The following is a 27,795-nucleotide window of genomic DNA, read 5'->3' as shown; positions in this document are numbered from 1 at the left end:
AAAGCCAGCCTCAGCAATTTAGTAAGGCCCTAAGCAACTTCCAAGACACTGTCTCAAAACAGAAAGGGCTAAGGATGTGGCTCAGTGGGTGCCCTGGGTTCAATCCCTGGTACCAAAAAAAAAAAAAAAAAAAAAAAAAGAAAGAAAGAAAGAAAGAAAAACAATAATAATAACAAAAAAAGGAATTTGTTACTACTTGAAATCTTTCCAATTTCTTTTTCTTTGTAATGTTTATTTATCCCTTTCTTTTTAAAAATCATTTTGCAGAAAAAGAAATCTTGAATAAGAGCCTTGATGTGAAGGAATATGACTTGACAAAATGAAGCAGTATCCAGATAATTTAACAATGATGCACTTAAATTGAAGCTGTGTCACAAAATAGAAACTGATATATAACTTAAGTACAGGTTGGAAATGTAACACTCTTTTTCAAGGTCTAAAAAATCCTAAATGCCTTTTAGCCTCTTATGTGTTTTTAGGTAAGGAAAGCATGTTTGAATTTCTTTGTAGGAATTAGGATGAAATGTGAAGTGTTTGGCAAGCAAATGTCAAGGTATGGAAAGCCATTTTGATTGCCTGAATAATCTTGTAAGCATTAAGTGAATGACAAAAGTAGTAATTGGACTTATTGTTATAATTTTGTTAATTAACATAAGGAGGAGTAGTTTTTGATGTATTTTCATTAGGTGGTTAATATAATAGCTACTGAATATACTCATCTCCCTTTTTATAGAAGTGAACCACTTTTATTGATTCATTCTGGTACTCCCCCTCCCCGCAAAAACAAAAAAAGTGATAAAGGTAGTACTGTGAGATGTGTAGTGAAGATAACAAGTTTTAAGATTTTGAAAGCTCTAAACAGGCTTCATAATTATTCAAATAGCTTGATCCTGAGAAATGATGTTTGATGGAATCAGGTACATATGATAAGTGAAGAATGGGTAGAATACATTTAGGAAAAAGGGAAAAGATGGAAGAAAATGTCTGGACACTTAAGGAACACTTAAGTGGATTATAAATCCATTCACTGGGTTGTATTTACATTTAGTCTAATTTATATTTAGTCTAATTTAGACTGAGAATTTAGTGTTAGTTTATATTTTAACAAAAATATAAATTAAAAAATTTATTAGTTTTATTGTTGGTTTTTCTGGGGGGAGGGGAGGGAGATACTGTTTTTGTGCTAGTTTTGATTATTTTACTTTTCTGCTCAAAAATCATAAAAGTTCCCCAAAGCCTACAAAATAGTTCCAAAATAACCTGAGAAAACTGAACTTGTCTTTAAGTAACTGGTAACTCCATTCAGTCTTCTGCCTCATTCTATCAGGTCACATGACATAGAAATGAGCTTGTCTCTAGCCTCCAAGTGAATAAATGCCATCAACTCATGAACTAGAAGGAATGGAACAGATACTGGAAGGGTGATCATCTTCAGTACTATCTGTAGAGTCCTTGCTCATAACCATCAAAATTCTGTCCACCAGCCCCCAAAAAACTGACAGAAGTTGGAGGGAAGAGTTCTGGAAGTAGGTGGGCTATTTAATAGTTGATCTCCATTTATCTTGTATTGCTGTTCTCTTTGTCTTCTCTCAATTTGAAGAACAGTCTTTTTGTGTGAATAGACAGGAAAAAGCATTTATAAAATTACCTTCTTTGCAGTGGACAAAAAAAGAAAAGCTCCTCTAAGGTGCTGTCTTTATTAATACACCAAATTAGGAACTCTGCAGATCTAATGGGAGATCACAGTAGAAAAGGGGACTAAAGGAAATCTATGTAGGAGATCTTCTATGCCTTTAAATTTGAACTTTGTTCAAGAATAACAAGTGAACTGTTGATTAGTTTTTATTTTTGCTATTGGGGATTGAACCCAGGGGCGCTTAACCACTGAGCCACATGCCTGGCCCGTTTTTATCTTTTGAAACAGGATCTCTCTAAGTTCCTTAGGGCCTCATTAAGTTGCTGAGGCTGGCTTTGAACTTTCAATCCTCCTGCTTCAGCCTCCTGAGCTGCTGGGATTATAGATGTGTGCCACCATGCCTGGCTTGATGCTTTTTGTTTGTTTGTTTTGGGTACTGAGGATTGACCTCAGGGGCACTCAACCACTGAGCCACATCCCCAGCCCTCTTTTGTATTTTATTTAGAGGCTTAGCACCTCACTTTTTTGCTGAGGCTGGCTTTGAACTTGAGATCCTCCTGCCTCAGCCTCCTGAGCTGTTGGAATTACAGGAGTGCTTCACTGCACCTGGCTTTATTTAATTTTTAGAACTGTATTAGATAACAATTATTGCCTGTTTTACAGATAACGGTACTGAAGCCAGGGAGCTTAAATGACTTGTCTGAGATGGGACTTGAAGACCAGCTGTGTTGGAATCATTGAGATACATCTTAAATAATTCAGGTCTAAGATAGGAATTAGAAACTGCGATTTAAATATGCTCCTGGTAATTCACAGGTTCAGTAAAAAAACTTGAGAACTTCTGCTAAGAGATAGTATTGTACTTATCTCTGAGGTACCTTTATGAATCAGGCACGCTATTGTGTATATACTGCTGTAAAGAGAGCTAACTGATCAGAAAGGTCCAGTTCAATGAAGTGCAGGAGGTCCTTATTACTGATAATCGAAAGATCAAATGGTTCTGGATGTTGTGAACTTCTAAAAAAAAACATAATTGAGTTTTACCTGTGATAGGCTGAAAATTTTTGACATTCTTGTCCTTGCTGTGCCAATACCATAACAAAATCTCAAATCTTTCATTTCTTTAAAATCACTGTATTTGCTTGCAACTTTTTGCCTTCAGCTTCTTCCCTAACTAGTTTCTCCTTTTGATCATGAGGAACTACTTTGGTTACGTCATTTCCTTGCTTAAGAGCCCATTAATATTTCATTGCTAATTCTATAAGAGTTTAAGGGCATATAAGATTTCTTACATAAATTTCTTCTAGTTCTTGTTCCACTGTGATCTCCCATTCTTTACTGAAATGCCTCAGTGAGCATGGGTCTTTAGAAATCTTGACTCAATTCTGCAGCTGGAGTACCTACCTTCCCCTTCTACAGCTATGTTGTAGCTATTACAGCTATACAGCTTAAGGTTCAGAACAAATTTTCCACTTTGAAGGTTTAATTTGTCCTTTCCATATCCACATGCCTATCCTTTCTCTGAAATCTATGGTTTATCTTGTTATTGGTTTAATATTTCATTTAATTGTATATTACCTTTTTCATGGTTGTATGTGCTCTCATTATAGCAATTATATGTACACGTACATACCTATATGTATGTGTGTGGGGTGTATGCATCCACAGGCATACATGTACCCCAAGGACCATGTGTCATCATTAGTAAATGTTAAGTATTAAAATTGTTTGCCTATTACACAAAGAAATAAAAGTAATGGTAAAGAGGGCTTATGGCTATAGTTGTATTTTTTCTCATTATCAGTTTATAGAATGTGCCTGTTCACTTTTTGCAAGATATAAAGGTATGTAAACTGACTTCACCAAGTTTAAACTTTAGATAATGTGATATGATCTAATTATTATTATTATTTTGTTTTGTGTGTGGAACTGGGGTTCAAACCCAGGGACTTGCACATTGCTAACAAGCACTGTACCACTGAGCTAAACAGTTAGCCCCTAACTACTTTAAATGTTTAAAGAGGACAAACATGTAAAGTTGCTGAACATGAAAAAGTTATCACAGAATAAAGAATAATTGAAGAGGGATTTAGCTGAAAACAAAACAAAGTATTTTGAAACTTTTTCCTTATCTATAAAATATGAAGTCAGTTTTATCTGAAGAAAAAACAGGAATTCTTCACTTAAATGAAAATCTATTTTTTCCTTACTCTGAATGTACTAAAATTTAAAAAAATTATGGATGTTTTCTTTAATGTAGAAGTACTTGCTAAAGTCAAATCCTTTTGCACAAAATTCAGCTACATAGTTGCTCTAAAGATAACCTTTTTCCTTATGCACTGTAAACTGGCAAATCCATACCCTAAGTTAAGAGTATTTGTGAGTCTTCTATGGGACTACTTGTAAATATATCTATACGATGTTGTCTTTTAATAAATATTCAATATTATACCATCTGTCTGGAATTTCCTATATAATATCAAAAAGAACCATGCCTTGCAAACTGTAAAATGATCACACACAAAAGTAACATTAATAACTTGATCAACAAAATAGAGGTACAGTGACTCAGGTTAAGAATATTTGTTACTGCCATTTTAACTACCAGATTTACTGCATAAAGGTTTTTTGTTTTGGTACCAGGGATTGAACTCAGGAGTGCTTACTACTGAGCCACACCCCCAAACCTTTTAATGTTTTTATTATGAGATGGTCTAAGTTGCTGAGACTGGCTTTGAATTTTTGATCCTCTTGCTTCAGCCTCCTAAGCTGCTGGTATTACAGGCATGTGCCACCCTGCCTGTAATCTCAGCAGTATTTAAAAATAATTTTTAAAAGTATATCTACACCATTAGTTTTCTCATGTGCTCTTTGTTATTACAAATGGCTGTAATTAGGTGATTTTTATATCCTAGATCTTAACTTCTTGCTCTTCATGGGTAGGATCCCTGTCATAACATCTGGTGCTACAGGGTTTAATACATGTTAAGTAACTTTATAAAAAGTCTTGGAAATTCTAAAGCCCTATCCCTTATATTTATTCTTTATGAAGCTATTGCTTCATGTAAAATGAAGAGGCTTTATTAGTAGTCTCTTGGCTCTAAAATACTTAAGATTTCATATAAAATCTATAAAACAAGCCATTACTGAACTGGAATGGGACATTTTAGGTCTGTTTTCTGATTCTCGTAGAACATATTGCCTATCCAAATTAGGAATCCCTATCTTTCCCTGAAAGCAGGCAATCTAAGAATCTTTGACTATTACCCAATTTCAAGATAAATTCAAATGGGAATGTGATTTTGCTCATGACTAAAACTATTCCTTGAGAGAAGTTACTTCAGCATGTAAATTGAGAATTTATATGAAGTAATAATCACCTAAGCAGCAAGGATGTTTAACTTCTGTCAATGAAAGTGGTGGGGTATAATGGTTGGGGTGGGGAAAGTCTCAAGACCTTGGTTAAGGTCATGTCAACTTTCTTATCTTCTAAAATTGAGATAACAGTAATACCTCATAGGCTGTGACGATAAAATAAGGCAAATGTCCATCAAATATTAATACCTGGCATTTAGGCTCAAATAATTAGCTAGACTTCATAGTAATTTGGGGAGGAATGGCTCGGTAGGTAGTAATGGTAGCTAAAACAATAGTACCGAGTATGTTAGGTACCATTTTGAATATTTTCTGTTAATTTAATCCTTTCCTGTAGAAGTGATATTACCCACATTTCATAAATGAGGAAACAAGCATGGTGAAATTATGGATTTTGCCTAAGTTCCTAGAGCTAGTACGGGAAAGGACCCGAATAATTTAATTTAGGTGGTTTAGCTCCAGAATCCATATTCTACCCTTGCTAACAAATATCAGCAAAATAATGGGGGCTAATCTCACAAAATTGTTTTCCAGTTAAGCAATACTTATGGGCAGTCAGAATCTTTAGTTACTAAGCACCTTCAAATTATTTCAAATAAGACCATGTTTTAAATTGCTAAATTAATGTTTATTCATGATTGAAGCCAAGAAGAATTTATAAATGCATTTTAATACCTTGCTGATAAAATAGGAGCATTCCATCTTTGCAATCTGATAATACAGGAGGATATTGGTAAAGGCTTTGATGCGCTTATCTATTATAACCAGGTATCAGAACATACACAAACCACCTACATTAGTGTTACACTGTACCAACTTTTCATAAAGGCCAGCTTGAAGCTCTACTGGATAGCTGAGTAAATAGCGTCCAACGTTTAAAGACTAGGGAACAGGGAAGAGATGGAGTAGTAAGCAGCACACATTTCAAAGCCCACTTTCAAGCACACATTATGAATATTAAAAACAAAGGATGCAAAAAAAAAAGTAATTCAGCATTTTCATAAAGAGCATTTGGCAATATTCAACGCATGAGGAGACTGTGCTTGGGGCCATCCACTCTCTCTAGCTTCTCAAAGTGTTTCCTGGCATTGCGAATGTTGATCAGTGTAGCTGCAGAGGGGATGGATGGATCCGACATCACCACCATCACATATGTGTTTGATGTGAAGATGTCGATGAAAGCAGCGAAGTTAGAATTCCTAACTTCCATGCTCTGGAAAGACGCGGCCAATTTACTGCAGCTCAGCTTGAACTGCTTAATGATGTTGCTGATCTTCTCAAACCGGTGGACGTCACGCTGCTCTTTGCACTGGTAATGGGAAATCACCAAGAACGTAGCTCTCTCGAACAGCAGAACTTCATCAGCCTCAATAATTTGGGCAAAATTCCTTAGGTTCATTTCCAGCTGCTGAACGTTGGGAATAAGCTGATAGACGATACTGGACCAGGCTTTGTAGAGCGTTTCATCCCAGATGGATGTTCGAAAACAAGCGCACTCCAGTGGGCGAGATAAACGCCTCAGGTCTTCTTCTCGCTCTTTAAAAATCAGGTCACGCTGATCCTCCTGAACTAGATCCATTTTATGCACCAGGCAGAAGATTTTGGCATCAGGTGAGTTCTGGAGGATGGCCTCCAGACATGACTGATAATAATGCATGTCCTTTTCCAGTTCGCGGCTCTCCACATCAAACACGTAAATCAAAACCTCGACATTACGAAAGATGTTATCTCGCTGGCTGGTGAAGTAATTTTCCATAAAGGTGTCCTGACCGCCACAGTCCCACAGGTTCAGCACCAGGTTCCCCAAGAATCGGACGTGAGAGTGCTCCACATCAATGGTGGCACCCAGGCGCCTGGTATCGCGAGCGATATAATTTGCAAAGATAATGGACCTCATGCTGGTCTTTCCCGACCCGCTTTTCCCCATCAACAGCACCTTTTTCTTCATGGCTGTATTTGGCATCACCCGCCGGAGCCGCCGCGGACTGGGCCTGAGGGCGCGGCCTAACTGCAGCACCGAGGAAGGGTTGGGGAGGGGGTTCCGCAGGCTAGGCTACCGCTCGCACCGATGTACAGCTGTGCAGTCGGGGAAGCCAAGAGCGCGAGCTCAGGGTTGGAAAGGTTGCAGCAGGGTTACCTCTACCTTAGAGGAGAGCACCTGGGACGAGAAGCTGCAATCGCAGGAGAGAAGCGCTCGTCTTCCAGAGAGGAGACGCTGCGTCCCTGCCACCACCCACTTCCCGCAGAGATATCGCGAGAGTTCCGCTCTTCTGCCAACACCCACTTCCGGTGTTGGTATCGCGAGAACACTGCACTCCGCGGATTTACCTAGGGGAAATGTTCTACAAAATGAAACCCAACAAGGGCTACGCGAGAGATAAAGTGGAAGGAAAAAACTAAGGCTTCCGTTTGTTCTCTTTAAGCTGGGCTTAGCGTTGCAAGAAGTACGTTTGTGATCTGTGGAAAGAATGCTGCCCCCTGGTGGCTTAAAATTCCCTCAACTCCACTCACAGCCACCTCGCTTTAAAGCGAGATGTGCTGTGGGCATTGGCAGCAGACAGGTGAAGTGGAGGGAGGGCCTAACTTCTCAGATCACCTGGGCAGGGCAAGTAGGAACTGTATAGTTGAGGAAGGCGATTTCGAGAAATTATACGAATTTCTCGTATATGTGCTAACAGCTAGATGGTAGTACATACCTACTGGGAGACATCCTAACTCCTAGTTAGTGCTTTGTCCACTTCCAGGCTAGTTTCTTTCTCACATCTGATTTTCCTGTAATCTCAGACTTTTAAATCAGAATTCCAAAGCTTGAGAAAACTGTCATGTGGAACACCATGTATTACCTCCAACCTCACAATAACCATGTGAATAAATAACTGTTTTCAAGTTGGGAAATCAAAGCTCAGAGAGGTCAACTAACTCCAAGTTACACAGATATTAAATGAAATGGAATTTGGATTCATATAGTCCGGCTGCAGAGTTTGCTTGCCTAACAATAGGCCACATTGCCTTCCTATAAATGAGATTCTGGTTTTGGTCTTTATGTAGATAAATGAATTAGTGTCATTCAGTATTATTCAAGGAATGAATCAGTACCATCATTAGAATATTGAAGCCTCTTAAGTTAGCATACTCCATACCTACCATAAAGCCCTTTTCAGATTGTATGCTATACTGTGCAAGTGTCGGCATCCCATTCTTCCAGTCATTCAAAAAATATCTGAGTGCCTACTATGTGTAGGGCATGTAGTTAATGTGAGAAGGAAAAGAAGTTGGAAATCATCCTTGATATTTTGTGTAAATAAAACCTGCAGGTGATGCAAAAATAGTGTGTGACAAATCTCCTCTAAATACATTTAAATTCAATTTCACCTCCTGGGCGACAGTTGTTCCAGAGCTTTTGAATCTACTGCCTAGATGCTCTGAATTTTCTCTGTCATTCTGGGGTTTCTCTTCTGTTCTTCTAAGTTGGATGCCCATGTCTACCTCACTTTTGGCTCATTAACTCATTTGGTGGGACACATTTTCCAGTAGTTTCCCGATAAGAAGTATGAGGGCAGGCTGGACACGGTGGTGCATGCTTGTAATCTCTGCCACTCAGGAGGCTGAAGCAGGAGAATTGCAAGTTTGAGATCAGCCTCTGCAACTTAGCAAGATCCTGTCTCAAAAAAACACAAAAAGAGCTGGGAATAAAGCTCAGTAGTAGAGTATTCATAAACTCAACCCCCAGTTCCAAGGTGGGGCACATGAGGGCTGTACAAATTTCAAGACATTGCCTGTTTGAAATTGTCTTTGCTCTTACCCTCACACTTGATTGGACATAATTTTCCCCCAGTGTCTTGGAAGTATTACTCCAATGTTTTTCAGCTTCTAAGTCTGATGCCTGCTTGTTTGTATTTGAACTGTTTTTTGTTTTCCTCTCTAAAAATTTGTTCAGTTTTCTCATCTGGTGTCTTGAAAATGACAGTTGTAATTGTGAAGCCCTAATTTTCAATCATGTTGGCCCTCTAATGTGTGGAGCTGGGGAGGGAATCCAATTTGTCTTATCAGTTGTCTTGTTTATTGTGCAAGTTTCACCCCACTAAGGTTGTCAATTCTTGAATTGTTAGGAGATTCTGTGGTAAAACTCTTTTACTTTTTCTACTAATGGCTAAAGATTCAGCTTTCTTAAGTTATAAGTCAGTTATTCTTCCTTGTGTTTTTCTGCTTCTAAAAAATTTGATTATTTCAAAAATTCCATCTTTGTGTTTGCCCTCTTATCCCATTATTCTTATTTGAGGGGATGTGGGAGAAAGATAAATACATGTGTTTACTCTACCAATTTATTTGAAAATAAGAGAGAAATCTTGAGCTAAAATACTCAAAACAATAATTTTATAATGATATTGAAAGGGATTTTATGCCAGGATTTATTTTCAGTACTGGGGATGGAAACCAGGCTCTCATGCATGCTAGGCAAGTGTTCTACCACTTTCTATATCCTCAGGCCAAGGAAGTTTTAAAGAAAAAGCTTAATTGAGTACAATTTACATAAGTGTAGAATTCCACCATCACAATTAGGTTTTAGGGTATTTCTATCCCTTCAAAATTCCCCTTTCCCAATTTGCATTCAATCACTGCTCTGATCCCAAGACTCAGGGAGCTGCTAATCTGCTTTCTGTCTCTATAGATGTGCCTCTTCAAGAAATTTTATACAAATGATTGTATTTTGGCTTCTTTATCTTAGCATGAAGTTTCTGAGGTGCATCCATACTGCAGCATGTATTAATTCCTTTTTATTGTTGAATAATATTCCATTGTATAACTGTACAAATACCATGTTTTGTCAGTTCACCAGATTATGGAAATTAGGATTGTTTCAACTTTTAGGCTATTATGAATAATGCTGCTATGTAACATTCATATTCAAATTTTTGTTTGTTTGTTTTTGCCGTGCTGGGGATTGAACCCAGGGTCTTGTGCTTGCAAGGCAAGCACTCTACCAACTGAGCTATTTCCCCAGCCCTCATATTCAAATTTTTGTGTGGATATAATACTCATTTTTCTTTGATAAATACCTGGGAGTGAGTGGGTCATATGGTAAATATATGTTTAATTTTTTTAGGAAATAGCTGAAGTGTTTTCTAAAATGGCTGTATCATTGTACACTTCTACTAGCAATCTATGAGGACTCCACTTTTTCACATTCTGGGCAAAAAGTTAGGATTATAATCATTTTGGTTACAATTTGCTTATCTCTAGTGATTATTGAGTTATACATTGTGTTGGGGTCTCGAAGACCACCCACAGGTTTGATGAATTGGTAGCAGAACTCACACAACTCGGCATATAGACATACTTACAGCTAAAATTTACAATAGTGAAAGGACTTACAGTGAAATTAGCAAAGGGAAAAAGCACATGGGGAAATGTTTGGAGGAAACCAGGTGCTAGCTTCCAAGCTTCCTCCCAGTGGAGTCCTACAAGAGGTGCTTACTTCATCCAATGAGTGAAAAGTGCAATCTTATCTGCTAAGAAATCTCATCAGTTCCCAGGCGTTTTACTTGGGGACAGTTATAAAGGCACACTAAGCCTGTCATGTACCTAAATTCCAGATTCCTAGAAGGAAAGCACGTGTTCAACATGAACCACAATGTTTGTACAAACATTGTAGGTACAGTGAGCTCTTCCTGTAGAGAAAGAGCTCTCCCAAATCCAAGTTCTTAGCTGAGGGACAATCTTGTAAGCAGGTGTTCCAAGTATAGCAGTTTCAGGATTGCTATGTTAAATCTTTTTTGCACAAGTATTTTTTCATGTGCTTATTAGGCATCCATCTGTTTTTCTCTGATGAAGTATCCATTAAAACCTTTTGCACTTAGGTTGTGTTATTATGAGTTGTAAGAGTTCTTTATATATTCTGGATATGTGTCCTTTATCAAATAGCTGAGTGGCAAGTATATTTTTTTAACTGTACTTGACTTCTCGTACTCTAAACAGTATCTTTTAAAGAGTAAATTATGAGTTTAATTGAGACTGATATATTTATTTTTATGGATCTTGATTTTGGTGTACAGCTAAGATATCTTTGTTTAACTTAGTGTCACAATGTTTTTATTAAATGCTTTTTTTCAGAAAGCAGTTTTAGTTTTGGGCTTTATATTTAAGTCTATGACACATTCTGAGTTAATTTGTGTACGATGTGATATCAAGGTATAAATTCTTTTTAATTTTTGTGAATCAAAAATTGTGAATCAAATTTGTTATTTAACTTTTTTGGATTGTTTCTTGCTAGTACACAGAAATACAATTATTTTTGTATATTGATTTTTTTTGCATATTGATCTTGCATCCTGCAATCTTGCTTAACTCATATTTTGTAGTATTTTTTCAAAAATAGATTTCTTAGAAACTTCTACATAAAGAATCATGTCATATGCAAATAAAGATAGTTGTATTTCTTCCTTTCCAACCTGGGTGCCTTTAATTTCTTTTTTTTTTTTTTTTTAATTCCACTGTTGAGAATCTTCAATGGGATGTTGAATATAAGGAGGAAGAGTTAGTCTTTGTTTTTCATTCATACCAAGAGGAAAAGTATTCATTCTCTTACTTCTAAACATGATAATTGTAACTTTTTTGATTAGCAAGTTGTGGAAATTCCCTTTTCCTAATTTGTTCAGATTTTTATGAAGAATAAGTACTAGATTTTGTAAAATGCTATTTCTGAATCTATTGAGATTCAGTAGTCCTTATTGTTTAGTCTCGTGATGCAGCATATTACATTAATTGGTTTGCCTATGTTAAAATGACTTTGTATTCTTGGGATAAACCTCTTTTGGTCATCATGTATAATCCTTTTTATATGTTGCTGGCTTGAGTTTGCTAACTTTTATTTATTCTTTTTTTCCCCTACTTTTTAAAAATTGGGTCTTTATGGTTGTACATAGTAGTTGGGTTCATCCCAACAAACTCAGACATGCATGGGAGTTTGCTAACTTTTCAAAAAGGATTTTTACATTTATATTCATAAAAAATATCAGACTATAGTTTTCATGTAATAATACTTTTTAGCTTTGAAATCAGAGTATTAGTGTCCTCATAGAATGAATTAGGAAGTGTTTTTCTTTGCTTTCTCAGAGATTATGTGTAGTATTGGTATTTCTTTTTTAAATGTTTGATTTAATTTAGCAAGCCCCCCTACTTTTCCCTTCTTGACACTTATCATTTATTAATGATACACTTGGGCACTATTTTTGTTTTCTGATCCTCTCTATAGACAAGGTTCCATGTGGGCATTGACTTTTGTCTCTATTAGTCAGCACAGTGCCTAGTACATCATGGGTGATCTAATATGTAGAATGAATGAATGGAGTGGTAGAAGCATCACTTGTGTGTGATGGTGGGCTAGATTTCTATTGATGTCAGTGAAGTTTAGCTATTCTAAATAGTTAGGGATGCTAGAAACACAATATTTTGCTAAAATGCTTTGTGCCCAAAGGAATAACTAAAAATTTTTAAAAACAATCTTCTAAAAAGAGCAGGTTTTTATATGGCATACAATAATGAATTTGGGGTTTATGGGTTACAGGGTCACAGAAAAAAATTGTTCGGCTCCACTGAAAAATTTACTGAAAAAAATTTTTTGGAAAGTATTAAATAAACAAAGATGGAAATATTAAGATGTGATTTTTTTTTTTTTCAGAGCTGAGGATTGAATCCAGGGTCTTACACATGCTAGGCAAGTGCTATAGCACTGAATCAAATCCCCAGACAAAAGTTAAATAAAAAAAAAAAAAATACTGCTCGTAATGATCACAAAGATCTCCAATTTACCCATTCATTCTTTTTGTTCTTTTGTTGGAGACGTTTGCAAAGGAAGACCAGTGTATGTATGAATCTAAGATCTAGTTAACTGTGTGATTTTTAGTTTACCTCCCAGGTTCAGTGTTTTGATTTGTAACATGGGCATGATAGGTTTATGCAGTTTTAAGAGATAGATGATATAGTTTATAGGAAAAAGTCCAGAAGGGTTTGCTGGACTAAAAACTGACCATAGTTTATAGGCTGGTAAATTTGGGGAATAAGGTTAAGGAGGTGTTTAGATGGGTTAGTGTAGTGTTGGCTGGAAAGTAACAAAACTTGGGCAGTAAGTGTAACAAGGGGGAGTAGATTGTCCTACTGTCTAGCGCTAGCTCTGTAGATACGACATTGTTGGAGCCATCTTCATCTTTGAAGATCTCCATCAACTGTAGAGGGCATTTTTTTTTTTTAATTAAAAAAACTTTTAAAAATTTGTATTGAGAGCATGGTTGTTGACAAGGCAACATCCACTAGGGTGGTTTGAATGCAAGGAGGCATAAGTGGGCTTCCTTCTGCTGGAAGATTTGTTGATAATATTTAGGCAGCTATCAAGAGAAGGCTACCATCCATTATGGTAGTTCCTCTGTAAAGACCTCATAATGTTCCTGTCCATGGAAATGGACATGAAGGCTTTACTTTGGCTTTCAGTAGCTCTCACCTCTCTGTCTAACTCCCCTCTTCCCACTCCCCAGTTTCTCTATTTGCCTTTAGAGCTCTTATCTCCTACCAGGAAGACAAAGAGAAAGCAGCTCCACTATTCTTACAAATGATCAGTAAGCTTTGCTCCTGTCTGGATCTACCTTTTTGACTTTTCTAGAGCTGGGGTTGGAAAACGTTTTCTGTAAAAAGTCAGATAGTAAATCATTTAGCTTTTATAAATAATTTGACCAAGAGAGAAAATTAGGAATGTTTCCATAGAATTTTTTTTAAAAATTCAAGAATTTTTATAGACACTGAAATATGAATTTTATATGTCATGTAATGTTAATGTTTCCAACATTTAAAAATGTAAAAACCATTCTGAGCTCAAGAGGCCATACAAAAACAGGTGATCAGCTGAATTTTTCTGGTAGGCATTAGTTTGCTAACCTCTGTTATAGAGTCTACTGTGGAAGAAAAAGCAAAACAATCACCACCACAACAAAACCCTCTTCAAATTCTTTTGAATATTAAGTGTTCTGCAGTCCAAGATGTTTCAGTTATTTATAAAACAAGTGGAAAGAATTAGAAAGTGTGGCAAAGAAAATCAAGCATAAAGATTGTCAATACTTTAAGCTTCCGTTTCCTTAAGCAAGAAACTTCAGTGTTTAAATCCAAACATCCTACCAGAGCATGTCTCTAGGGTCTCTTGAACTTGCAAGATCATAATCACCTGGCTTCTTTTCATAACTAGATTCCCAGACTGGAGTCTGTATGCAGATCATCTCTGGAGAGAAATCTGTAGTCATTCTCAGGACCAGGTAACCTGAAAAACACTGTGCTAGGAGAAGGCAGGTCAGAGAGGGCAAACAACCGCTAGAGTAGTAGCTAGTGTAGTCTCTGGTTCAGCAGTATCAACATTATTTGTATACTTGGAAGAAATGAAAATGATCCCCAGCCCTACCAAAGCAGAAACTTTGAGGGTGGAGCAGGTGATTTGGTTTTTATCAAGGCAGGTGGTTCTGATGCTCACTAGAATTTGAGAAGCACTGCTCCAAAATTTGAGAAGCACTGCTCCAAGGCATCATTATTAGCACCTGGAGAAGTGATTGTGCACGCTCCCCCCCCCCCCCCCCCCCCCCCCCATAAGCAATAAAGGCCTGGCACTCTTCAACTGCTTTGTTCTCAAGAGAGAGCAATCCTAATTCACACCTCCGTGGGAAGGCATAGATGTCCACAGGAAGATCCAGGAATGGTATTCAAAGCTGGACCTCTTGACAGTCCAGGGATGTGGTTCCACCAGAAGGGACACCATGCATCCTAGAGGTAGGAAAGTGTCACCCAGTGTGCTGGCATAATTTTCAGCCTTCTTTGTACATGTGATCATGGCACCTGTTGACTTTGGAACCCACGAGATTTCCAAATAATTAGTCGTGTCCTCTGTCTTCTAAGGTCCAGAGGGGAACCCCGTCTTGAACCTGTGAGGGGAGGCACTGGGGACTTTCAGAGCTCACAAGCGGCTCTTGTGACGTCATTGCTACCCCAGGGTACTCCGCTTCTGTCCCTGCAGACGTCACAGAGGACTCTGGGTCCTGGGTCCTGCGGCTTCCATGGGGCCCGGCCGGCCGCTGCCAGGTGCGTGGGTGGGTCCGGGAGGCAGAGGCAGGAGCGGCAGCCCACAGGAGGTCTCCCAGGCTGGCGCACTGTCCATGCTCGGTGCTGCTCACTCGCCCAAAGCCAGCTTCAGGAAGGGAACAGACGACAGAACTTTGCAAAAGGGCTGCTTAAGTCTTCTTTTGAGCAAATTTTTAGAACGTCTGCGAAAGCCCTGGAAACTTGGCCCGAACCCCGCCACCGGGTTGGGGTCCACCAGAAGGCTGCAGCTGGGCATGCTCTGAGGGGACACCAGGGCATCCGGGATGGCCCCTATGACGAGGAAGTGCATCTGTGACCTGTGCTGCTGCGGGTAAGGTAGTTCTGCCCAGGGCAAGGCTGGGGGCGCCTAGAATTTCCAAGCGAGGCCCCTTTCCTGGAAGGTATGCGCTGTGATAGGGCCTCACCTAAGCAGCAGTGTGAGGCCCTATCACAGTGTATTAGTCCACTTGTCCCCATGATCAGGCCGCCCTGTTGTTAACAAGTATTTAATACACTGAGTTGAATCAATTCGTGTGGCTGTTTTCCGGGTCTTTTTCATACGTTCCTTCACTTTAGAACTTACAGAAGGTCAAGAGCAGGCTACACCCCTGAACAGTTTGTACTCCCTTCCGCCAGTCCAGAAAGTGTCAGACAAGAATAGAAAACACCTGGTCAGGTTGGAACCAGCAGCCTTCTTGTAAAAAAAAAATATTTTCTCTTTTTTGTGGGACTGGGTCAATTGAACCCAGGGGCAGTTCGCCACTGAGTTACAGCCCCAACCAACCTTTTAATTTTTTTCATTTTGAAACAGGTTCTGGCTAAGTGGCTAAGGCTGGCTTTGAATTTGGGATCCTCCTCCTTCAGCCTCTCAAGTCCCAGCTTGTAATTCTTTGAGAGATGGGTTGGGGAAGAGAATTCCTTTCATGTAACTAAATTTCTCAGAGCAATTGTTACTTTGGCAGAGAAGTTTAAGATATTTGTAAAACTTGTTTCTACATTGTGTCAAACTGAACAAGAATAATGAAGGGAAATTATTGTTGCATAGTTTTGTCCTTGACCACTGGGGTCTCCCTGACAGTTTCCATTGAGGAACCACGTGGAGATGAAACATGGCAAAAGCAGATGGTCCCAGGGAGAAATGGTGGGCTTTAGTGAAAGCTCTGTGTTTGACTAGTTTTCTATATTTCACACAATCTGAGATGTTTCTCCTACTTTCCAGGGCAACTGGGGAGCTGCTGGGTTGGGACAGCAGAGGAACAATAGATGTGTGGGCTCTGGGTGGGCCAGTCTCCTGGGCTGTCACTAACTGGAATCTTGGGCAGGCAACTGAGTTTCTCCAGGTCATAATTTCCTTATCTGTATCCATAGCCTACCTTGTTAAGACTATTAAATGAGATAATGTATGTTACTACAGGCACGTGGATTGTGCTTAACATGCTAGTATCCCAAAATCTGCAGAAAATCTGCTGGTTCCAACCTTACCAATTGTAACATGTTACAGAAAAAGGTGTTAGTAGGGATATTTAAAGGGCATTCTAAAAACTGGGTTTGGGGTCTCTGGCATCAATGAATGGTTCTTATATTGGTCAACTTTGTGTTGCTGTGACCAAAATATAAGACAAGAACAACTTATAGGAGGAAAATTCACACACACACCCCCAACACACACACACAGTTTCAGAGATTCTGGGCCCAGGGCAAGGCAGAAGGGCATGGTGAGTGAGAGGAGTAAGGAGAAAAGCCAATGACAAAATATCATCCTTGAGGCAGACGCTCAGACTAACTTCCTCCAGCCTCACCCCACCTGCCTACAGTTACCACCTCGTACAGTAGTTCTTTCAAATGATTAATTTGCTGATTAGGTTTCAGCTATCATAATCTAGTAATTTCATCTCTGAACACTCCTACATTGTCTCACTTTTGGGGGACACCTGGTATCCAAACCATAGCAGTTCTCAACCCTGGGTGCTCATTAGAATCTCTTGGGGAAACTTCAAAGGCGTATCAGTTTCTCAGGCTATTAAATCGAAGATCTCCAAGGATAGCCCCATGAGCAGCCTGACCATTTTCCAAGATTGGAAACTAATGATTTCTATCATGTTCAAACATAGGTCTTGCTTTTAAGCTTTGTTAGGTGGAACCACACCAGTGTCTAGCCTAGGGCTGATTTTTCGAACTACTGAGATCCGCTTCCCATCCTGGCTCTTTATATTCCTCCTGTCCATAGTGCCCATCTTTGCACAGTATACCATTTAGGTAGGAAGGTAGGAACACTCTCTGAAGAGGTGCAAAGAGCATACAATGAGAAGGCCCTTCCAACCCCTGTCACGGGGGGACAACTTGTCTGGATGTTCTTTCTCTGATTCTGATCCCCCTTTATCCCTGCAAAGGGGTCATTTTCCATCAGATGTGAAGTCTGTCTTGAGTTTCTTTCTTCACCTTTTCTCCTTCTGTATTTACCCCTTTACCTTATGGTTCCTTTACCTTGTGTGTGTGTGTGTGTATGTGTGTGTATATATATATATATATACACAATTTTTTTTTTTTTTTTTTTTTTTTTTTTTTTTTTTTTTTAGTACTGGGGATTAAACCCAGGGACACTGTACCCCTGAGCTACATCCCCAGTGCTTTTTATTTTGAGACAAAATCTGGCTAAATTGCTGATATTGGCTTTAACTATAATCTTCCTGCCTCAGCCTCTAGAGAGTTGCTGGGATTACAGAAATAGGCCACTATGCCCAGCGCAGAGAATTTTTTTTTTTTTTTTTGTACTTCCAATTGTAGCTGCTTCCCCTGGTGTTGGGGGGTCAACTTTAGCTTTTGATGACATTGTACTTTTTAGTGAAGAGACTCTGGGGATGCTCGTATGGCTGGATAGGAAGGCTTCCATCAGCTAGATCTGTGGGACAAGCCACCAGTGGGCAGCTATCTAGGAGCAAATTCTTACGTGACCACAAGATGGCAGTCTTCTCCTAACCAATTCAATGCTGGTTTAATCAGACTAAACTAAGGGGAAAACAAAACCTCTGGGGTTCTGGGTTTTCCTTGAGTTTTATTTTAAAAATATAGATTTTTAAGTTTTCTAAAATGAAAAATTAGAGTTTAGGACCTAGCAAAATTCAGGAAGGTGGTATTCCTTCAGGAGTAGATCAAAGATTAAAAGTGTGGGGTGTTTCAAACATTTGAACCTAAAGATTCTAACCACTCATAAAACTTCTTAGTGAGCTTTACTGGTTTAAGAAAACCGGACTTATTTCACTGTATCAAGGTCCAGGCTCTCCCTGTACAACACTCTCCATTCCTTTCCTTGACAATCAAAATCTGGCAACTGGAATATTTCACAAAATGCCATAATATTCTGTTTTCAATACAATCATCAAATAAGCAAAAATATTCATAAGTTGTACAATATAGTAAAGTCAGTATTTTGTTTAAATCAACCTAAAGCTTAATTATCTTGATAACAGAGACCCCCACCTTTATTTAGAAGAGGATAAAGTTTCCAATTTCATCTGAATATCCCTAGTGTTTCTGGTTATTGAAAGAAGTGCCATTCTTCACAGTTTTACAGGATTAACACCACCTTACATTTGAAAATTTAAAAAGCATTTTCTCATACGTTATTATCATTCTGGGGGATCCTTCAACATGGGAAGCGTTGCTTAGTTTGGAAATTCAATTCCTTGATCTTAGCCTGTTTTTCTTGAGGATGTTTTTAGTTGATTGAACTGTTCTTTCAAATTGCTAAATCTGAAACTTGGGTGAGGGTGGCAGTAGAAGGTAAAGTAAAATGTTAACTTTTTAAAGGTATAAGGGATCCTAGTGGTCTCTATCTCTTTAATCTTATGGATAAGGAAATTGAAGCACTGGGTTTAATTTTAATATAAGAGAACACATTTTGTTAAGCTTTATGTGAAATTTAGGTCAATTAAATTTTATTCATCTTTTACAGTGTATCAGACACAGCTAGATGTTATAATTCAGTCTGGTCTATTTTCAAGTCACACTGGGACATTTTTGACTACAGATTATAATATGAAGGCTCCTGTCCTATTGAGAAATATTATCTGATATAAAAAAAGGTATAATTCTAAAAGGCTTTTAGTAAAGTAATATAAATAGCAAATCTCTCTCCTGAGAGTAAAATGCAGTAACACTACTTTTTCTAAACTTCTGGTAAAAAATGGTTGTTAATGAGGGTATTGACATAGTTTGCTTTTATATCTGATGATTTTATGGCTTACAGTGAACCATTTAAAAGATTTTGTCCAATCTTGCAGGAAATTCCAGGACTGGGTAATGTATCATGAAATATTTATGTAGCATTGGTAGTATGTGCAGCATTTCATAAAAGAGGTAGTCCCAGAGAGGACTCACAAATTGCTGCAAAGGATGTGGACTCGGCCCTTTCACAGAGCTTGGGGAGGAAGGTGATCTCTGGGGCAGTCATGTATCTGCAACTTAAATCAGTTATGTTAACCAGGGAGGAACTTGTTATTTTAATTTTGGAAAATATTTTCTTCACATTGATGGAAATTTCCTTAACCTTAGATTTTATTTTCTTTGAGTTTCTGTTGCAAATTAAGAGGAAGGAAAAAAAAAATTGAGAACTTGGTTTGATATTACATGTTTCAAGGAGAATTCTTGTTTTTAATTTAAATAAAATCGACTTCATAAATTCTGATTAAGAACAACAAAAAAGGACAAAGAACAGTCTTTCACAGATATTTGCTGGTGACTTTTTATCCTTAGCAGAATTCAGATTGAGATGCCAAGAAAAAACACAAAACTCTTTCACTTTAACATTGAATTATTTTTACTGTACAGTTTACATTTTTTCATATTAAGTTATATACTCTTGAATTATATCAAATAATTAAGATTTAACTGTTCATCTATGCCTTTCAACTTAGAAAATAAGTGTAAATTGTCAAATTTCAGACAAATTATGAAGTACAATTTTGTAGTAATTCAAATCACAGCAGTTAAAATGATCTCTTCAACCTTAGTCTGAAATAGATCAATTTAGAGTATCTTCAGTCTAATTCCATTCTGAGTAGGCAGTTTTAAATACCATTTCCTCCATTGATTATTAAAATATTAGACTGACCTTCAGGTGATTTATAGTTTCTTTGGGAAGATGACACATCTCATTGGGGAAAAACAACTTTCTAATGAGACCATAAAATAACAGAAGATTTCAGGGTTGGGAGAGGTCAATTTGGGATGAGAGAACAGGGAGGCCAGGGGAAAAGGAAGTGATTTGCTGGGATTATTAGGAAAGCAAAGCTGGAACCAGGATTTCAAATCCCAGTTTCAAATACTGGCTCTGCCTACCTGTGTGAGCTTGTGCCAGTCACTCACTATTTCTGACCAACAGGGTCGCCATACCTTATTCTTAGGTGGGATGTGGATTAGGTTGGGAGGAGCACAGACCTGGAGGTACAGGTATCCACATGAGCACTGAACCCTGCAGAGGGGAGACCAGAGGCTCCGTGGAGGCAAGTTGCAAAGGGGCCTAAATGCTTCAGTGTGAACTCAGGCAGCAAAGAGTCACTGGTGGGTTTTGAGCAGAGTAGTAACATGGATTTAAAAAGTATGGTCTTGCTGGGCATGGTGGACATGCCTATAATCCCAGCCACTAAGGAGGCTGAGGCAGGAGGATCAAGAGTTCAAAGCCAGCCTCCGTAAGTTAGTGAGGGCCTAGGCAACTCAGATACCCTATCTCTAAGATATGTGTATGTATGTATGTGTATGTATGTGTGTGTGTGTGTGTGTGTATATATATATATATATTTTTTTTTTTTTTTTTTTTTTTTTTTTTTTTTAAGGGGCTGGGGATGTGGCTCAGTGGTTAAGTGCTCCTGGGTTCAATCCCTGATTTAAAAAAAAAAAAAAGGTCTTCTCCCTAAAAGTCCTAAGAGTGGCATTTCCTCCCCCCCCCATTGAAATAAATACTGAATGCGTGAATTGGACCAACTTTAAATCTTATTTATTCATTTTTATGTGGTGCTGCTAATGAAACCCAGTGCCTCACACATGCTAGGCATGTGCTCTACCACTGAGCCACAACCACAGCCCAGAATCTGTTATTTTTTAGGTCATCATCATATATTTTTTTTGTTCCAGGGATTGAACCCAGGGGCTCTTGACCACTGAGCCACATCCCAGCCCTTTTTATTTCTTATTTTGAGACAGGGTCTCACTGAGTTTCTTAGGACCTCACTAAGTTGCTGAGGCAGGCTTTAAACTTGTGATCCTCCTGTCTCAGCCTTCTGAGCAGCTGGGATTGCACGCGAGTGCCTCAGCACCCAGCTTAGAACTTCTACGTGGATTTGTATTAGCAAATATTTCTGTGAAGACATTTCAGCTGCAATCCATTTTGTATTTTTCTTCATTCAACAAGTAATGGAGTGTGACTTCCTACAGGAGGCAGCAGAGCATAGAGTGATGAACAGACGGGGGAGCAAGACCGCCTGGGTTCAAACTCTGGTCTTCCCACGGCCCCGCTGTGACATGTTGACTTGTTAGTGCAGTCTTCCATCTGCCTTGGTGCCCTTCTCTGTAAAATAGAGACAGTAGTGGAGTCTGCCTCTTAGAGTTTTTGTGAGGGTTGAGTCAGTATTAAGTACACAAATAGAACAATGCCTGGCATACATAGTGAGGCACAGGAAAGTGTTGTATAAATAGAAGCAAAGGTGTCAGGCTGTTCTGGGCAAGGAAGCCGTAGGAGAGTTGAGGTGAATAAGGCCTCTGTTCTCTGGGGAACTTGTGTTCTAGGGAAGAGAGTTAAGTTTAACAGGCAGATAATGCAAGATGCTTCACAGAGAATTAAATCGGAGGGGATGTACTTGTGCTTGGGGAGCTGGATTAAGTTTTCAGGATAGGGATGGTTTACAAAGATTTAACCTGCTCTTTATGTGCCACTGGCAGGCCTGCTGCCTTGGGGCCTTCCCTGGGATGCCTATACGCGAGTCCAATGATCACAAGTTCAGACTGACATTAACAAACATTACATGTTTATTCAGGTTAGAGCTTTCGCACTTAAACAATGAGGATTAAAGACATCCTTACTGCATGGCACGATCTGTCATTTTGTTTTATCACCTTTTTTACTAGCTTGTTCAAAATAACTTTATGATTGCTTCTCTAAAAGGAAAGGATAGTGTTTCTAAGTGGCTGTCAAGTTAACCACTTAGCCAAATACATTCATATATTTTGAATATCCAGATATCTAAAGGCCCCTCATTCTAATGTTAACAAATTGAGTTTGTAATGTAAGGGATCAGTTAAGTTTCTGCGTGTGCTGGTCAATTACTTAATTTTAGAAACATTATCTTTTACAGATGATTATTTTTAAAAAATTACAATCTAACTATCCATTTTATTTTTCAAGTATGATGCATTTCATCTCTGTTCTCCAAGTAAAAATCCACATAACACCCGTGAACAAGAGCTCAAAATGAAAAGCAAAGAACTAATTGGAAAAATTTCTTTCTTCTATTTTGCTTTAATTGGGAGGGCAGCCAAAGTGTTTGGGAAAGAACTGGAGGGTAGTGAGTTGGAGCATCTGGATTTCAGTCCTGTGTTTGACTTTTAAACCTTGTGAACTGAAGAGGTCCTTTAATATCTCTGTGCTTTTAAAAATGATCCTCAGACAATGAGTAGCTCCTATTCTCTAGTGATGTTTTTCTAGGCTCAGAATTTCCATATTAGGGCTATAAATATGTCTGCATAGGTCTTCTGGACCTTCTGTCGATGATTTTAAAGAAGAGCACAAAGGAATGATACTTCACTGAGTTCAAGATGGACAGATATTTTCCCGACTTTCCCAGAAACTACTGAATGGCTGGTAAGATGTGAATCTTTGAGCCTTATGAACTTTAGGGGCACATTTGACATGTTTTCATCAGAGCATTCTGGTTTTCTCTTTTTTCTGTCATCTGTGGGCACCCCAACCCAAGCCTCACACTTACTGCAGTTAACCCAAGAGGTAAATTGGATTTTAGTGTACTGTTTTCAGATTCCAAGGGAAAGAAGGGCCAGTTGGGTCAGCCTATGATGTTGTTCCTCTGGTATTCAGGGTCCTTTCTGTTGTCCAATTAGCTAAGCTTTGAGAGGCATGGGGTTACATAAGACAAGCCAGGTCACTGGAGGAGGGGGGCTGTTTTGTGAAATAGGGGTATGGTATAGGGAGAGGAAAGTGATTAGAAGAGGAAGCAATTGGCCTTCGGAGGACTCTTGCCAAGATATTCTTGTAGATAAAGTTAGTGAAAGATGGGTTGGATAATAGTCTAATTAGGTAGATTCCCAGCTCATTGAACTACAGGCTCAGAGAGTATTGATTGACAATTTTTTGCCTACTTGGAACAATGTCTTCAGAACTCTGCCATAGACCTCTTTCATTAGCCTTGTCTTATTCAACATTTTTTATCAAAACTTGGATGAGGACATAGAAATAGTCCTTATCAAATGTACTGAAAACACCAAATGGGAAGAACATAGCAAGTATGATAAATGACAGAATCAAGATTTGAAATTATCTTGACAGGTTGGAATGCTGGGTCAAAACCAAGCTGAGCCTTAACAAGAGTGAACATGAAATTTTATGTTTGGGATGAAAAATCAATTACACATATTCATAATGGGGCAGGTTTGTCTTGGCCATAGTTCGTGGAAAGGTCTTTGGGTTTTTACTTAACCACAAGTTAATATGATCCAATGGTATGATGTGGCTAAGAAGAAGCATTAACTTAGTATCAGGCTAAATGGACATAGGGGGCCAGTTCAGCAGATGTAATTATTTTATTCAACTTTGGCCTGGTCAGACACTATTTTTTAAGGATACCCGCAGGTGACCTGGATGGCCAAGTTACAGGAAACACATTCTGGAATTGAAAAAACTTGAGTAGATCAGGGCATGGATGGATGGCCAACTAGTGTTTGAAGGTTGTATTCTGCAGAGAAGGGCTTGAGCTTGTCCTGGTGGTTCTGAGGATAGAATGGAGACCAGCGAGTGGTCACTTTAGGAACACTGATTTGGGGTCAATACTAATGAAGAATTTTCAACAGAAGTATAAGGACTCAAAGTAGACTTTCTGTGACCCTTAAGCTGGGCGTATGTCTGTTAGGATGCTGTGAAACAGATTCCTGTGTTGGGCAGGAGGTTTGACAAAATGATCTCTAGGGTCCCTTTCAACACTGGAACACAGATTTCTGGGAAGAGAGAAGAGCATTTATTTTAATATGATGATTGAACTTGAAAGGCTACTACAGAGTAAAGAATGGTGGGTGCATGTGCTATGAAGAATAAGCTGAGATCCATATGTGCCTGAAAAAACAAGTCAATTCAGAGGGTTCATAAGCATCTATCTTTAAAGTTGAAAAGCACATGTTCAGACTTTAGCCTCCTGTCTCTAGCCACTATGGCATGTGCCTTTTCACTTGATGGTCTTGTTTTTCTGAGAGCCCTTCAATGACCTTTGGGTGGCATAACCAAAAAGAAAAACTTCACTCATTGCTTCCACAACTTTCTCTGATTTTTGTCTACATGTGGCAGTTCATGTTAAGGGGGTTCTTATAGGCCAGCCTGGGACTCTTCACCACTATGTGAGTTGCTACTTCAGTAGGAAATGTATTCCATGCAAAGCTACAATAACCCATGTTATGGTTTGGATGTGAGGAGTCCCCCAAAAGCTCACATGTGAGACAATGCAGGAGGGTTCAGAGGAGAAATGATTGGGTTGTAAGAGTCTTAACCAATCAGTGAATTGATCTCTGATGGGATTAATTGAAGTGATAGGGTGTGGCTAGAGGAGGTGGGAATTGGGGTGTGACTATGGGGCATATATTTTGTATCTGGAAAGTGGAATCTCTCTCTGCTTCCTGATCGCCATGATGTGAGCTGCTTTCCTCAGCCACCCTCACCTACCATGATGTTCAGCCTCACCTTGAACCCCGAGGAATGGAGCCGGCCTTCTATGGTCTAAGACCTCTGAAACCATGAGCCTTCAAATAAATCTTTCCTCCTCTATAATTGCGTTAGTCAGATCATTTAGTCACAGCAGTGAAAAAGCTGACTAAAACACCCATATTCCTCTTTCCTTTTGATGTCCCATTTCACATCCACCTTGCAGCATTTTCTCAATTGGGCTCTGGTCTTGGAAGCCTTCCGTGTTCCTTGTTGTCCTGAAATTCTGACACCTCCATGAGTCAAGCCTTTCTGTTCCTCTTTCATTACTCTATCTAGCAATGGCTTTTATTAAGAGGCTTTCTTCCCCAAAGGAATTTGAAGCATCATAAATAACTTTAAATGATATAGTACAAAAACCAAGCCAAAACAACAACAAAAAAATCATGGTGAGTATTCCATGGCATCTATTGCAATAGGGCAATGTATGCATGCTTCAGATCATAGTATGTATAGATGGAGTTTGAGTTGGTGTTCTTCTTGAGCTTGGGAACTAAGGGGGGTGTTTTAAACAAATGGTGCTCGTGCTAACAAAAGCTCCTGGAATGGTTATATTATTCAGGATTCTTGGATGAAGGCACTGAAATGAACAAAGGGTGGTTCAAGCAGGGTTAAACAAATGGAAGGTGATGGGGCAGTTTGTAGATTTGCAGGGAGGTCTGGAGAACCACAGTTGGGAGATGGGTGGGTAGGGGAGAAGTCAGGAGGCAAGAGCCGTAGCCCAGATGCTTTAGAGACTGCCTTTTGAGTATGTTGCTGGTGCCTGCTCTAGACTGGACATTCTGTGCTGCAGCCACCACTGCAGCAGGGCCCCTGCACTGTCAGTGACCCCTGCCTGTGTAATGAACTCTTCACTGTTACCGCTCTTCTTTATTTTCTTATTCCACTTGTTCGACATTCAAATTTCCAGAATTGAACTTCTGATTGACCAGGACTGGTCACCTGCTTAAGCCTCACTACAGGAAGTGGGGTCTAGAGGAGTATCTCACTTTTTGTTTTCTGTAGTGGGAGGTGGGCCCTGTTTCCCACAAGATTTGATAGGAATTTTCTAAACATAGGAAGGACCTCAGATATAAGGCAACTAAATATGGCTAGATAAATGTTAATAATTCATGTTTACATTTCTGTATTTATGAAAATAAAAGGTTCAACTTAGTATAGAGCAGGGATTCTTACTGTGCCATACATGGACATTTTTGTCCTGGGCCACCTGTCCTTCCTGTGCATTATAGGATGTTTGGCAGTGCCCCTGGCCTCTGTCCACTAGATTCCAGTGATTTCCATCTGCCTGTGACAACCAAAAACGTTTACTGACATTGTCAGATGTCCTTTGAGGGGCAAATTTGTCCCAGATTGAGAGTCATGGGGCTAGAGGAATCCCTAAGCCATAGATTATGATTTAATAATGGTTTTTATCACAGGAATGGAGCTCATTCTACTGTCTTTGGAGTAAGGCAAAGCTTTTTCTCATGAGAGCACCTGCATATGAATTTCTGAAACCCCAGTGTGCTCAACCTTAACTGTACCTGAAAATCAAATGAAGAGTTATTTGAAAGGTGCAAATTTCTGGATCCTGTCTCCATCTACTTTGATTTTGTGGGTCTGAGACCCAGGAATCTTCAAGTTTGAAAAATTAACATGGGTGATTGCAAAACTAGCCACAATGGACACTACTTTAAGAAACATTGTAGCTCAGTGGTAAAGCTCTCCTTGCAAGTGTAAGGCACTGGGTTTGATCCTCAGCACCACTCTGGAAAGCCGTGTGGAGAATCCTCGGAAATTTGGAATGGAGACGCCTTTCAACCCAGTTATCCCACTCCTCGGTTCATACCCGAGGGTCTTAAAAATGGCATACTATAATAACACAGTCACATCAATGTTTATAGCAGCTCTATTCCCAATAACTAGATTGTGGAACCAACCTAGATGCCCTTCAACAGATGAATGGATAAAGAAACTATGGTATATATACACAATGGAATATTACTCGGCCATAAAGAAGAATAAAATTATGGCATTTGCTGGTAAATGGATGAAGTTGGAAAATATGCTAAGTGAAATAGGCCAAGCCCAAAAAAACCAAAGGTTGAATGTTTTCCCTGATAAGTGGTTGATATATAATGGGGAGGGGAGGTGGAGGGTGAGAGAAGAATGGAGGAACTTTAGATTATGTAGAGGGAAATCGGAGGGAGAGGGTATGAAAAATGGTGGAATAAGACATCATTACCCTATGTACATATATGATTACACAAATGGTATGAGTCTACATGTACAACAATAGAAACAAAATGATGTGCCCCATTTGTGTACAATGAATCAAAATGCAGTCTGTAAAAAAAATGAATAAAGGCATTGTGTCCATCTACAACTCAAAATATTAAAAAAAGAAACATGGTTACTTCATTGAGTGAAGTAATAAAGAAATCTCAAGAACAAAAGGCATATGTTTCAGAGTAGAGGTACAGTCTTAAGACTTATCTTTCCAACCAGTGGTTAAAAAGAAACAAGGTAAAGACGTTATCAGTTCTTAGAGTGCCGTCAGCACAGGAGGTTTGGAACTGGCTTCTACAAGTGACACCAGGTTCATTGCCCTCCGTCACCACCAGCATGAAGTGTTCTCTTATTTTGAGCTCTGACTTTCACTTGTCAGGCCTTGAGAGGAAACTTACTTCTCCACTCCCCAACAGCATTACCTCTCAGGGAG

General features: G+C 39.0%; 3 protein-coding genes across 5 annotated transcripts in view; 2 read left to right on the top strand and 1 right to left on the bottom strand.

The window, feature by feature from the left end:
- The window catches only part of HAUS6 (HAUS augmin like complex subunit 6), a 44,213-nt gene extending 38,145 nt beyond the window's left edge, over positions 1–6,068 (top strand). The window contains exons 17-18 of one of the 3 annotated variants that reach the window (XR_013759644.1): positions 268–1,530; positions 2,300–6,068. Coding sequence is in view for 2 of the 3 variants with exons in the window: in XM_079113188.1 (XP_078969314.1) it covers positions 268–323 (56 nt within the window). In the remaining variant the exon portion in view is untranslated. Of the gene's footprint in view, positions 1–267 lie in introns of all 3 variants that reach the window. The other 2 variants (XM_079113189.1, XM_079113188.1) reach the window with 2 other exon arrangements.
- Positions 5,663–7,222, bottom strand: RRAGA (Ras related GTP binding A). Its single transcript, XM_079113220.1, has one exon. The coding sequence runs from the start codon at positions 6,972–6,974 to the stop codon at positions 6,033–6,035; it is 942 nt and encodes a 313-aa protein (XP_078969346.1). The 5' UTR covers positions 6,975–7,222; the 3' UTR covers positions 5,663–6,032.
- An 8,183-nt stretch (positions 7,223–15,405) lies between these two features.
- Positions 15,406–27,795, top strand: part of SAXO1 (stabilizer of axonemal microtubules 1) — a gene marked incomplete at both ends in the record, with an annotated part of 94,859 nt that continues 82,469 nt past the window's right edge. The window contains one exon of the mRNA XM_079111958.1: positions 15,406–15,452. Within this exon, the coding sequence (XP_078968084.1) occupies positions 15,406–15,452 (47 nt within the window). The remainder of the gene's footprint in view (positions 15,453–27,795) is intronic.

Source organism: Sciurus vulgaris, assembly GCF_902686455.1.
Source record: "Sciurus vulgaris genome assembly, chromosome: 15".
In the NCBI taxonomy this organism is placed as follows: domain Eukaryota; kingdom Metazoa; phylum Chordata; class Mammalia; order Rodentia; family Sciuridae; genus Sciurus; species Sciurus vulgaris.
This window is presented reverse-complemented; position numbering and strand designations above follow the sequence as displayed.

What these genes read in the sequence shown, in the direction of transcription:
- RRAGA (XM_079113220.1), bottom strand. Translation starts at nt 6,974, where the DNA reads ATGCCAAATACAGCCATGAAGAAAAAGGTGCTGTTGATGGGGAAAAGC.